Source organism: Crocuta crocuta, unplaced genomic scaffold (genome assembly GCF_008692635.1).
Source record: "Crocuta crocuta isolate KB4526 unplaced genomic scaffold, BGI_CrCroc_1.0 scaffold120, whole genome shotgun sequence".
NCBI lineage: Eukaryota > Metazoa > Chordata > Mammalia > Carnivora > Hyaenidae > Crocuta > Crocuta crocuta.
In genome coordinates, this window is record NW_027527375.1 from 1,014,129 (window position 1) to 1,029,017 (window position 14,889).

At 34.8% G+C, this 14,889-nt stretch overlaps 1 protein-coding gene across 1 annotated transcript in view; it reads right to left on the reverse strand.

The window, feature by feature from the left end:
- The window catches only part of SCLT1 (sodium channel and clathrin linker 1), a 194,818-nt gene that overhangs the window by 48,791 nt on the left and 131,138 nt on the right, over positions 1-14,889 (reverse strand). Inside the window, exons 15-17 of the mRNA XM_077767069.1 lie at positions 9,123-9,197; positions 6,726-6,871; positions 1,693-1,885 (exon numbers count right to left, since the gene is read on the reverse strand). Of these exons, the coding sequence (XP_077623195.1) occupies positions 1,693-1,885; positions 6,726-6,871; positions 9,123-9,197 (414 nt within the window). The remainder of the gene's footprint in view (positions 1-1,692; positions 1,886-6,725; positions 6,872-9,122; positions 9,198-14,889) is intronic.

Consider the following 14,889-nt stretch of genomic DNA (forward strand, 5'->3'; position numbering starts at 1 on the left):
TTTCATAAATTCTCTTTTATGAAATGCCTATTTATGGTTTTTGCCCACTTTTGGAAATGGGTGTGTTTTTCTTATTAACTGCTAACTATTTTATCATTAATTGGTAACAATTTTTATGTTCTAGATATTAGTCCTTTGGTTATGTTCTATTCTATTACATATGTGAATGTGTACTTATATATCATTGTATTACAATTGTATGTTATACATGCATTAATTATACTTTCTGTATTTCACTTTCTGTATTTCACTTTTCACTCTCTTAATGGGGTCTTTTTTTTTGTGACAATTTGGATTGTGATTTTTAATAGGCAAAACTGGCAAACCAGGGCTAGCATTGTACTTAATGGTGTCTTTTAATGACTCAATAATATTAATTTAATGAAATCTAATTAATTATGACTATTACATTTTGTGTTCTCATTAAGAAATTCTTTCTTACCCAAGATCATGAAGATTTTCTCCTTGAAGCTCCATTGTTTTATATGTTGTATTTAGGTCTACAAGACAGCTCAAATGAATTTAAATGTGTGGTGTGATATAGGGGTCAAGATTTATTTTAAAAATATGACCAAACTGATCTAGCATCATTTTTTATAAAGATAATTTTTTTCCCTGTTGAACTACAGTGGTATTTTTGTTATAAATGAAGTGATTATGAAATATTGTTCCCAGACTATGTTTTGTTTCATTGATCAAATTGATTATTATTGATAGCATACTGTCTTAATTACTGTAGCTTTATATCAAGTCCATATCCGGGAGTGTGATTCTTCCCTTCTGTTCTTCAAAGATTTCCCACTGACTAAAGCATAAAGTACAAACTTCTCTGTATGATTTATAAGGCTCTCTTTCAGAGGTAAAGCTTTTATAAATAACTACAGTGTCTGATACTTGCAGTAGAAGGCAATACATATGTGTTGATATGAATTAGGTTGGAATGTGACTTTGTATGAGTACACAGAAACAGAAAACAAAGTGAAACATGAATACTGCTATCTCATGTCCTTACTATGAAACTGGAAGATACAGATCTTGATCATTAAGAGTTAATGCCACCTTTTACAAAAGTTGCATGGAATGGGGTGAGGCAAGCGACATGCTGATGGTGACACTGGTGCTTCTTGAAACTCCCTTAAACTGGTTATCATGTTCCTATTGTCAAAACATGTTAAGTATTAGTATGAAGGAAGAGGAAAGGAGAAGGAAAATAAAGGAGAATTTTTTTTTTAGAAGAGACTTTTATCCCTTGCCTTCCTCCTAGCATGAAAATTTTAGACTACCTATGAGAGGTTCTCTGAGCATACTGATGTAGCATCCTCTATAGAGTTAGTTTTAGAGTTCAATTTTTAAGAGGCTATTATAGAAGAGAGGATGGCAGTCTGTAAAGTTATCTAATCTATAGTTTTGCTAGCACTGCTTAAATTGCTTTGGCAGGAATATCAGTGTGTTTCATGGTTGGAAAGAATTTTTTTGGTGTGTGGATAGTGAAAGCAATCATTTTCAAGTATGCTTGACAAATTCTACAATACAAAAATGACTGGTTAATGCTCTGCATTATGATTTAGTGCTATCTGATGAAAAGGCAAAAAAAAAAAAAAAAAGCCTTAAAAATGTCTTACTGGGTCTCTCTTATATTTTGATTTTCAAAGGTACACATTTCACATTTAACTCTAACTAGATTGAAAATACCTTTAATTTGGCTTTTTTTTGAGCTTCAAGAGCAATCTTTCTTAAATCCTCAGTCTCTTTCTGCAACTGTTCATTTTCTTGCTGAAGTTTCAGCCTTTGTTCACTGACAAATCCACAGTTTTCTCTCTCAGACTCCAATACATTTTGAAGTTTCTGAATCATTTCTTGGCAACGAGATATTTCTTCTGAGGAACTGATTAAAAAAACAAAAGGAACCTTTAATTAAACTTCATGATCTGTAACAGAAGTCAAGCAGTCTCTGTTTTATAGTATAGCTTTTGTTTTCTTTGTTCTGACCCATTTCTCTTCATTGAGAACTTAAACTATGTGGTTTCACAATGTTTCACAATTAGCCCGGCAAATACATTCAATTTAGCAATCTTAATTTTAATAAATTGAACAGTTACCATTCACCTAGAAAATCTATGTGAAACTTTTTTCAAATTTTACTAACACTGAGAATCACTGTGTAACAAGGACTTCAAGGGGGAATAAACTGAAGCTAATGGTAAGGAAGGTGAAGTAGGTAATGATCAAAACTTCTTACTACTTCAACTAACTCCATAGGAAGACACTTTAGCGGTCTAGATTACTAAATTACAGTAAGACTTATTTCATATCTTTCTGTTGCATGACTTAAAAATGGTGCTTTATAAACTCCCAGCTCTGCAAATCTCTTGTTTTATCAGTTTAAATAGGTTATAGTTCTTGAACTTTCTCAACAATGGATTATTGGGTGACACAACCTTTAAACACGTATGTTGCTTCAATATGCTAATTTATATTCCTATCTTTTAAAATTTCAATCTTTTCAATCCCAGCTAATCAACTACTGTGAACATTTTCTGGTCAACAGGTATCAGAGGAAATATATATGAGGTCTTTTAGTTCCATAATACTGTAGCTCTTTTTTCCTATTCAACTTTGGCTGATAAAGTTTCTGATGAAATCATGGATCTAGGAAATGATCATCAAAGGATGATAAAATCAGAAAGATGCTAAGATCAGAAATAATCACAATTTTTTTCCTTTTCAAATTTTGATTTAAATTTTAGTTAGTTAATGTACAGTGCAATATTGGTTTCAGGAGTATTCAATGGTTCATCACTTACATATAACACCAAGTGCTCATCATAACAAGTAACCCTCCTTAATATCCATCACCCATTTAGCCCATCCCCCACCTACTTTCCTCCATTAACTCTCAGTTTGTTCTCTAAGAGTCACTTAGGGTTTGATTCCCTCTCCCCCCACCTGTCAATATGTTCATCTGTTTTATTCTTAAATTCCACATATGAGTGAAATCATATTGTATTTGTCTTTCTCTGGCTTATTTCGCCTAGCATAATACACTCTACCTCCATCCATGTTGCTGTAAATGACAAGATTTCATCCTTTCTTATGGTTAATATTCCATTGTATATATATACCACCTCTAATTTATCCATTTATCAGTCAATGGACGTTTGGGCTCTCTCTATAGTTTGATTATTGTTGATAATGATGCTATAAATATCGGGGTGCATATACCTCTTCAAATCAGTATTTCTGTATCCTGTGGGTAAATGCATAACAGTGCAATTGCTGGATTGTAGGGTAGTTCTGGAAAAGAGTATGGGGATTCCTCAAAAAGTTAAAAACAGAACTACCCTAGGACCCAACAATTGCACTAAACAATGAATGTTTATTCATTTTTGAGAAGAGGAGAGAGCACATGCACATGAGTAGGAGAGGGGCAGAGAGAGGGTGACAAAGGATCTGAAGTAGGCTCTACGCTGATAGCAGAGATTTCAATGCAGGGCTCAAATTCACAAACCCTGAGATTATGACCAAAGCCGAAGTTGGATGTTTAACCAACGGAGCCCTCAGGCATCCCTCTTGCCATAGTTTTTGACTTAAAGTCTATTTGCCTGATATAAGATACCCCTGTTGTCTTTTGGGCACCATTTGCATGGAATATCTTTTGCCATATCTTCATTTTTAGCCTATGTGTTTCCTCAAATTTAAAGTGACCCTCTGGTAGGCAGCATATAGTTGGATCTTCTTTTCTAATCCATACCATTGCTCTGTCTTTTGGTTGGACAACTTAATCCATTTAAAGTAAATGTAATTATTAATAGGTAGTAACTAATGTGATTTTGTTAATTGTTTTCCATTTTGTGGTTCCTTTATTCCCATTTTAGTTGTCTTCCTTTGTGATTTGTTGAGTTTTTGTAGTAGTTGCTTTCATTCCTTTATCTTTTGTATGTCTACTACATTTTTTCTGATTAGCATGAGACTTACATAAAACATCTTTTATGAGTCTATTTTAAGATGGTAACAATTTAACTTCAATCACTCTTATTTCTCTATCCCCTCACATATTACATCTTTTTATATTTTATATCAATTATCACACATTATTGTACTTCTTGTACAATACTCTTATACTCTTATGTTTTAACTTCTATACTGGAGTTAAAAGTGATTTATGTAGTACTATTATGAGTCTTGGAGTATTCTGAGTTTGACCATATACTTTACCAGAGAGTTTTATACTTTCATATATTTTTGTTTCTAATTAGCATCCTTTCAGTTTCACTTGAAAAACTCTTTAGCATTTCTTAGACAGCAACTCTAATAGTGATGTACTCCCTTTTGAGCTTTTGTTTGTCTTAAAAAGTTTTTAATCTCTCTTTTATTTCTGATGGACAACTTTGTTGGGTATAGTATTCCTGGTTTGCACTTTTTTTTTTCTAGTACTTTGAATATATCATGCCACTTTCTCTTTGCTGCGAAGTTTCTTCTAAGAAATCAATTGATACTTTTATGGGGGTTGGAGGGAGTCCCTTGTATGTGATGATTCACTTCTTGTTTTAAAAATCCTTTTTTATTTTTGGCAATTTGATTATAATGTGTTTAGGTGAAGACCTCTTGATGTTGAGCTTATCTGTGATTATCTGAGTGTCATGGTTCTGGATGTTCAATTCCCTTCCCAGATTTGGAAATTTTCTATTATTATTTCTTTATAATCTTTCTGTTCCTTTCTCATTCTCTGCTCCTTCTGGGACTTTCATAACGTGTACTCTAATTCACTTTAAGATGTCCCATAACTCATGTGGGTTTTCTTCTTCACTCTTTTTCATTCATTCCTCTCTTTATTTTTCTAACTGGATAATTTCAAATGACCCCTCTTCAAGTTTGTGGATTTTCTTCTTCTAAATGATCAAGTCTGCTACTGAAAGTCCACAGAATTTTTCAGTTCAGTTCTTCAGCTCTAGGATTTCTGTTTGTTTCTTCCTAATGGATTCTATTTCTTTGTTAAACTGCTCATTTTGTTCATTTATCATTTTTCTGATTTTATTTCGTTGACTCTGTTCTCTTATAGCTCACTGAGTTTCTTTAAGACAGTATTTTAAATTTTTGTTAGGCAGTTCATGGATCACCATATCTTTTGGGTCAATTATTAGTTTCCATTATTAATTTCTTCTGGTGCTGTCATGTTTGCCTGACTCTTTCTTGGTATCTGTGTATCTGAAGAAGCAGATTCCTCTTCTAGTCTTTACAGACTGATTTTGGCAGGTAAAGACTTTCTCCTGCCAAGTCCCACAACTGATGGGACTGCTTCTGGGATTGTGGTTGAGCAAAGCTGAAACCATGTCATGTGGCTACTGCCAAGTTCATGGTTGGCAGGCATATAACCAAGGGCTCAGTCAAGTGTTGTGTCCAGTGAGTTTCTAAAGGTGCTCCTGTCATGTCACTGACCTGGTCCATATGTGACTAGGACAGTTTTTGAACTGTGGTAGGGTGGGACTAAAGTGGGGTCACAAGACTGCTTCAGGGATTGATTGCAGTCAGGTCTGAAGTCAGTGGGTCTGACTGGAAGCATCTACGGGTATAGCTTGTATTGGGTCTCTTGGGTAGTTGGCTGGATCCCTAGCCATGAAAGACTATCTTAAACTGTGGTACAGCAAAGCTGGATCCATATCTCATGGTTTTTGCTAAGTCTGCAGTCAGGGCCATGGTTGGCAGGCCTGTTACCAGAGGTGTGGCCAGGTGTGACTTCTGCTGGATAACTGTTAGTACTCCCAGAGCTGGGCAGGTTCCTGGGTGGACAGGACTGCCTCCAGACCACAGTAGAGTGGAACCAGAGCCAAGATGCAGGGGCAGTAAGGTCTGAGTTTGGTAGGTCAGTTATCAGGAACACCCACAGGCCTGACTTCTGTTGAGTTGCTTACTGGAAGAGGCTAGGTGCAGGACTGTCAATAAGTGGGGCTAGAGCCAAGTCCACATATTGATGGGGCTTCTTTGGCCCATAGATAGCCCCATTGTGTATGCTGGCATTGGTGTGTAGGACTGCCTCCCTGTTTTGGGGCTCCAACAGTGATATGTAACCTCCTACCTGGATCTCTAAGCTCTCACAAAGGCGCTTTTGTCCAGGAATGCCTTTCACATATTTGTTTCTGTGGAGGGACAGGGGCTGGGTACCTCCAATTCATTCCACTGTATTGCTGACAGTATTCCTCTTTATTTTTAAAACATCTATCAAACATATTCTGTAACAGATTGAGACTTCATGCAATTCAAATTAAGTTTTACTGTATTAAGTAACATTCTGGCAGGAAAGGTAGAAAATTAGTTAGAACGGATATACCAGATTATAAATTTACCATTTTAATAGACAATGTAATAAACATACATGAAGGATTATTACAGAATATTCAATAACAAAAGAAACATAAGCATAAACTGATTATAAAAGCAATAATTATAAGGAAGCTACTGTAATAGCTTAGTTAGTATGAAAAAACCCTAGTCTTATGAGCATTCTATTTAACTGCCAGAAAGGATAAATTTTAAATAAAATGGCATAATACTGTTAAATCTTTTCTTCTGAAACAAATAAGTTTTCAGAAATAAGCCTGAAAAAATCTATTTGGGGCTATCTTTTTTCCCCCCAACATATATATGTCGTATTTAAAAAAAGTAAAGAATATGTCAAAAAATATATGAATTCTAAAAGTGTTAACAGAAAATATAAAAGAATAACTTACTTTAATTCAAGTTGTTTTATTTTATTTTCTGCTGTCTTAAGTCTTAGCTGAAGATCATCTTTTGAACGCTCTGCAACCAGGCATCTTTGGTGCATTTCTTCTAGTCTTCTGTAATCACTTTCATTTACTTTGTCTTCATGGTAAATCTGCAAAACAAGCTTATATGTATTCCCTTACAGAAGAAAACTGTCCTAACAAATTATACAGTTTAGACACTTAAGTCAATGATAAATAAAAACCCATAATCATGTGTTTATCTGTTCCCATTGTAACATCCTAAAACATATCAATAATTTTGGTTGTTTCATATTTATAAAATAAAATGCTGAAGACTGACGTATAAAAATTGCTTATTTTTAAATTATTCATGCTTACTGTAAACTATTCAAACACTTTTAATATTTTAATTATTTATTTATTATATGCTTTCTTTTATTAACGTGATGTGTAATGTTGACTGCTTTGTGAATATTGAACCCAGGAACAAATCCCACTTGATAGTGTTGAATGTTTTTGTTTTTTTTTTTATGTATAGTTTGGATTCAGTTTTGTTATTGAGAATTTTTAAATCTATGTTCATCAGGGATATTGGCTTGTAGTTCTCTTTTTCAGTGGTGTCTTTATTTGGTTTTGGTATTAGGGTAATAGTGGCCTCATGGAATGAATATGGAAGTTTTCCTTCTTTTTCTATTTTAGGGAATAGTTTGGGATAAATAGGTATTAACTCTTCTTTAACAGTTTGATAGAATTTCCTGTGAAGTCATCTGATTGTAGGGATAGTTTCAATATTTTAAAAAGAAATAGCTGAAATAAATACTCTAAATGTCACCACTTAGAGAAAATTGTTTTGATTCAATTGCCTTGAATACCTTTCAAGAAAATTCTATATTCTGGTATTAAAAAATAGAGACATATGCTATAGAGCAATGAATAGAACTATCTGAAAGTGACTTCAGAATCTTACTGTAGTTTAGCTAGACAATGATCTAACTGAAATGGGAGTTTCTCTTTCCCCAACAGGAGTGGCAGTACCCAAGCTCGCCAGCTTCTTATAAGACTAGGCTTTCTACCACGACACAGGGCCTATAATATCCCAAGAACTACAAAATTTCCAGGTGCTAAGCAGCTCACATTTTCAGACAAATTCTACACAAAGCTCTCCTCTAAATCCAGACTGCCTGGCCAATAACCTGTATCTTCTTCCACTGAAAAGGCTGCTTTGTCACTCCTGCTCTATAAATAGGTAGAGTATCAGCAAGTTAATGTCCCACTACTAAAATACAGACCTATACTATAGTCCCAGCAGTGCTCTGACTTCAGCACAGTTGTTTGTGGGACAGTGGAAGAAGTAGGGACCTGTGCCTTCTCTTAAACTGTTGTCTTTAGTCTTTTAAGTTTTACATTTCCTCAATTAAGCCTGTTCCTTAATCTATGCCATGTAAATATTAAGAAATTCATCCCAGCCCTGATATATAGCAGGTAGCAATCTAAATGGGATCTATGCCTATGCCATAACAGATAGTAACTCAGAAGGAATCAACCCTGCAGGAAAAAGGTGACCATAAAGTACCACCTGGAATATGACATGTATACTTACATTATATGCTGCTTTGTAAAGGGTTCTTTTACTATCTGATGTCATGATCTTTTTATGTCAATAATACAGATATGTCACATGCTTTTTACTGATTGCTAAGTTTACTGATTTAGTTTATGCTATGTAGCACAGCATGTTAATATAGCTCTTCTTTGAAAATCAAATTCTGATGCTACCATTTAGTATTTGTTAGCATTAGGTAACTTACTTAACCTCTCTACAAAAGTTCTTAATACACCACTTAAAACACTGTATATTCTGCATCAAGTTTAGTCTCCCTTTTTCCCCAAGGTATTTTAAAAGAGTCAAATATTTACTGATGATAAAAAAGTTATCTAATAAATAAATTTTAAACTATACACTTCTCACAATATTTTTTCATAAATATCATTTGGGTAGTATTTTTCTACTTACAAAATAAAAATCTATACTTTTAAAAGGTTAAAATCAGAGCAATGTTGTAATTTTCTGGTTATACATATATTTGTATTTATAGATGGTCTATACCCAATAAAAGTTGGTACAGAATTTAAAAACACAAGGAAGATCAAGTAAAATTTAATAAGGTTTAAACAAGGATACCTACTTCAAAAAATGTACACCTTTAAGTAAAAAGTACAAATACTGTGGCCACTCTTATAAAGAAATATATTCAGGCATTACTAGTACTTGGGTACAGATTCTGAATACATTCCAGGTAAAAACACTCACTTATAGGGGTTGCTAGCAGGCAGTCTGATGAAAGCAAACAGTAATAGTGAATATCTGCAGTTGAGTTTTAGGTATTTTTTCCTTTTTACCTTTTCTAGTTCTTCTTCCACTGCTTTTTTCTCCCTAATGGCTCGTTCAATTTGGCTTTGTTTTTCAGCACACTCCTATAAATTCAATTCATATTGTAAATAAATATATTTGCAAAACCTTAAGGAAAAAGTGGGTATGTAAAATGATTTGTTCATAATAAGAATCCATACTTACCCTATCAATAGAGCATGACCATATTGATTATTAAACAAAAGCAAAAAACTTTATTCTTCAAAGAGCTGCCTATCTCAGGATTTCAGAAATTGCCTCCAGCAAAGAATGTCAAGGAATTCTAAGTAAACATACTAAATTGGTGACAGAGATTGAGGGATTCAAAAAAAGACCCCTTTCTCATACTAGTTTTATTCATATACTCTTATCATGTATTTTAATTTTTAAAAAACGTTTATTTATTTTGAGAAAGAGAGAGAGCAAGCATGCATGCATGAGTAAGCAGTGGAAGGGCAGAAAGAAAGGGAGAGAATCCCAGCAGGGTCCATGCTATCAGCCTGAAGCCCGACTCATGAACTGCCTGAGTGGAAATCAGGAGGCAGACACTTATCCCCTTCTCACTTATTTTAAAAGGGAACACAGAACTGGACAGTGACACAATATCCTGAGGATAACCTGTGGCCTAAAAAGCACATGTGTATATAAATTTGAAAACTTTGTTTTTTTTTTTTTTTTTTTTAAATATATTATTTAAAAAAATTTTTTTAAANTTTTTGCAAAACTTATAAACAGCCAATGGACATAGTAAATTTTATTGGCATGATCATTAAACATTTCTGCTCCTGGGGCACCTGGGTGGCTCAGTCGGTTAATCGGCCAACTTCGGACCACGTAATGATCTCACAGTTTGTAGGTTCGAGCCCTACGTCAGGCTCTGTGCTGACAGCTCAGCGTCTGGAGCCTGCTTTGGATTCTGTGTGTGTGTGTGTCTCTCTTTGACCCTCCCCTATTTGCACTCTGTCTCTCTCTAAAAATAAATAAACATTAAAAAACATTTTTTAAAACATTTCTCCTCAGAAGGCTTTAATCAGTAAAACTGAGCAAGAGTATCAATCAGTTAATAAAATTCAATTTTTGCAAATGAGACTAAACTAAACGCAACCATTATCATGGCTGGCTCCTCACAACTATTTATTTATTTTTGAGAATGGGTGTGATTATTTTCTGTTAATTGCAGATTATGCTTTGGATGAACCTGCTTCCTGGCAGTACACTACCAATTAATATTCAATTATCTTTAGCATAACTTTATTTTATTTTTTATTTTGAAAATGTTTGAGAGAGCATGTGCACCTGTGAGTGGGCGAGGGGCAGAGAGAGAGAATCCTAAGCAGGGATGGATCCCACGACTGTAAGACTATGATCCGAGCTGAAATCAAGAGTTGGGACACTCGGGGCATCTGGGTGGCTCAGTTGGTTAAGCCTCCGACTTTGGCTCAGGTCATGATCTTGCAGCCTGTGGTCTGAGACCTGCATTGGGCTCTGTGCTGACAGCTCAGAGCCTGGAGCCTGCTTCAGATTCTGTGCCTCCCTTTCTCTCTGCCCCTTCCCTGCTCATGCTCTGTCTCTCAAAAGTAAATAAACGTTAAAAAAATTTTTTTTAATAAAAAAAAAAAGAATTGGGACACTTAACCAATAGAGCCATTCAGGTGTCCCCAGTATAACTTTACATAATTTTATTTTATAAAGCTACTGTGTACCAAAATGCTTTTAAGTTTTAAAATAAGCTTCTAAGTTGTGACCCCTCCCCAAATGAATTCTGATTATAACGAAGATCTTAACCCTATGTTACAAATCAGATGATTAATCTAAATTTATCTTTCATTGGGGCGCCTGGGTGGCTTAGTCGGTTAAGCGTCCGACTTTTGACTTTCGCTTAGGTCATGATCTCGCGGTTCGTGGGTTCGAGCCCCGCGTCGGGCTCTGTGCTGACTGCCAGCTCAGAGCCTGGAGCTTGTTTCAGAGTCTGTGACTCCCTCTCTCTCTGACCCTCCCCTGCTCACGCTGTCTCTCTCTCTCTCCTAGAAATAAAAAACATTAAAAAAAATTAAAAAAAATTTTAAATTTATCTTTCATTAAGACAGAACTATTAGTGTACAGGAAATGAAACTTTAAACATTGCATATATGTTCATATATTAAGTTCGCTAATCTATGAAAAGGTAGTTTTATGGTGTGATATCTGGAATTTCTCCTATGTTGCTGTCTCATGTGATTTTTAATAGAATACTTTAAGAGCAGTTCAGATTCACAGAAAAATTGAGAAGTCAGAGATTTCTGCTATACTTCCTGCCCTCATAATATGTAAAGCCCTCCCCCAATTTCAACATCTCTCATTGTAATTATATGCTTGTTAATACTGATGAACTTATACTGACACAATATTATCACTCAAAGTCCATAGCTTACATTATAGTTCACTCATGGTGCTGTACATTTTATGAGTTTGGACACATTTATACACTTATTCACTTATTCACTATTATAGTACCATACAGAGTAGTTATACTGTCCTAAAAATCTGTTCAGACTAGGTTCTTTCATTTAATAATATATATTTAAGTTTTCTCCAGATTTTCTCATGGTTTGATAACTCATTTCTTTTTAGTGCTAAATAACTGTCACCTAACTAAAGGACATCTTGGTTGCTTCCAAATTTTGGCAACTGTGAAAAAAGCTGCAATAAACATCCATGTTGAGGTTATTTATGTGGACATAAGTTTTCAACTCCTTTGGATAAATACAGAAGAGTGCAATTGTTGGAAAATATGTTAAGAGTATATTTAATTTTTTAAGAAACCCATCAAACTGCCTTCAAAAGTTGCTATACCGTTTAGAATTCCCATAAGCAATGAATGAGAATTCCTGTTGATCCACATTTTCCCCAGAGGTTGGTGCTATCAGGGTTCTGGATTTTGGTCTTTCTAACAGGCATATCTGGTACATACGTGGTGTAATGAGTGGCACCTCATTATTACTTTAATTTGCATTTCCCTGGTAACATATGATGTGTAGCATCTTTCTGTATGCTTATATGTCATATGTATATGTTCTTTGGTGAGGTATCTGTCAAGGTCTTTGGTCTACTTTTTAATTGAGCTGATTTCTTATTGTTGAGTTATAAGAATTCTTCATATATTTTGGATAACAGTCCTTTGTCAGTTATGTCTTTCGCAAGTATTTTCTCCTAACCTGTGGTCTGAATTTTCATTCTCTTGACAGTATCTTTCACAGAGAAACTTTTCATTTTAATGAAGTCAAACTCATCAATTATTTCTTTCATTGATCATGCCTTTGATGTTGTATCCCAAAATTCATTATCAAACTCAAGATCATTCAGGTTTTCTTCTCTGTTGTCTCCTAGGAATTTTATAGTTTTGTGTTTTACATTTAGGGTTATTCATTTTTGAGAGACAGAGAGAGACAGAGCATGAGCAGGGGACAGCCAGACAGGGAGGAAGGCAAAGAACTTGAAGCAGGCTCCAGGCTCTGAGCTGTCAGCACAGAGACCAATGTGGGGCTCAAACTCACGAACAGTGAGATGAACTGAGCCGAAGTCAGACGTTTAACTGATTGAGCCACCCAGGCGCCCCAGGATTATGACCCATTTTGAATTAATTTTTGTGGAGGATGTGTCTAGATTCATTCTTTTACATGTGAATGTCTAATTGTCCTAGCACCATTTGCTAAAAAGACTATTTTTGCTCCACTGTCTTGCCTTTGCTTCTTTGTCAATGATCAGCTCACTGTATTTATGTGGGTCTATATTTTACTCCATGCTAGGTTCTATATTTTATTTCAATGATCTATTTGTCTATTCTTTCACCAATATCACACTATCTTGATTATTATAGCTTTAGAGTAAGTCTTGAAATCTGGTAGTGTTAGTCCTCTTTCTTCCTCTCCTTCAGTATTGTGTTGGCTATTCTGGGTCTTTTGTCTCTCCAGATAAACTTTACAATCAGTTTATCAATATCCACAAAATAACTTACTGAGATTTTGGCTGGGATTGCATTCAATCTATGGATCCGGCTATGAAGAACTGACATCTTGACTGTGAGTTTTGAACACGGATTATTTCTTCTTTTACTTCTCCTTTGATATCTGTCATCAGAGTTTTCCTCACATAGATTTTATATTTTGTTGGATATATATGTTTTTTTATATGCTAAGGTAATTGGCACTGTGTTTTTAATTTAAAATTCCACTTGTTCATTGCTGGTGTGTGGGAAAACAATGGACGTTTGTATAGTAACTCTGCATCTTGCAACCTTACTATGCTATAATTGCTTCTTTGTTCCATGCTTCTTTATTTTTTTGAGTTTTGGGGGATTTTACTTTTATTTTTTGAGAGAGAGCATACAAGAAGGGAAGAGGAACAGAAGAAGAGGGAAAGAGAGAGAGAGGGAGGGAGAGACTGATTCTTAAGCAGGCTCCATGCTCAGCGTGGAGCTTGACATGGGGCATGATTCAACGACCCTGGGATCATGACGTGAGCTGAAATCAAGAGTCAGATGCTCAACTGACTGAACAACACAGATGCCCCTCCCCTTTTTTTGATTTTCTACATAGACAATCATGTCATCTGCAAACAAATTTCTTCCTTCCCAATCTATATAACTTTTATTTCCTTCCAAATGGCATTAGCTAGAACTTCCAGTATGATGTTGAAAAGTAGTGGTAAGAGGACACAACATTGCCTTGTTCCTGATCTTAGTGGGGAAGCTTTTGGTTTCACAGCTGTAGGCTTTTTGTAGATATTCTTTATCAAGTTGAGGAAGTTCTCCTCTGTTTCTAGTTTACTGAGAGATTTTATCATGAAATGGGGGTTGGATTTTCTCAAATGCTTTTTCTACAGCTGGTGATATGATTCCCATGTAATTTTTTAATGTAGATATTAATAACAAGGTTGGATCACACTTCTGAATCTGGTGAATGGCATATAAAGAATGGTATATTATACACTACGCATCTCTCTACACCCAATCCACTATTTCACTGCCAAATGATGACTGAAAAAAATATTTGGTTAACCTCAAATAACAAAGTTAAAATGAGACAGAAAGTTGAAACCTTTATAGAGAAATATACTAATTCTATTAAAAATTCACTGTAATACTAAAGAATTTATTATTTTTTTCTTTCACAGTTTATTGTCAAGTTGGATTCCATATAATACCCAATGCTCATCCCAACAAGTGCCCGCCTCCATGCCTATCACTCCCCTTCCCCCCTTCCCCCCGTCAGCCCTTAGTTTGTTCTCAGTATTCAAAAAAAGAAAGTATTTAAAATTACTATTATTAAAAAGACTTCATGGATATTTGCTATTAATCACCACCAACATTCCTACCTTTTGGGCATGATATGATCAAGTGATACTAGACATTTTTTCAAGTACTCATGGAGTATTTCCAAAATCACACCCTACAGTGTACCATAAAGAAAATGACAACAAATATTAAGGATCAATATCATACAGACTATAAGCTATGGCTCCTATTTAACTACATTAGAAACCAATAATAAAAAGATATCTAAATACCCATGCACATGGAGATTCAAAATTAGACTTCTAAAAAATTCACATATCCAAAAAAGATCATATTGAATTTTTCATTTTATTTGTATAAAATATGGGCATTTATAACCAGTCTTTTTACTATTTGCTGTAGATTAAAGTTCATTCTATTCATTTTGAGAGATAGAAATCAGGGTAGGGGAAGAGAGAGAGGAGATAAAGAATCTGAAGCAGGCT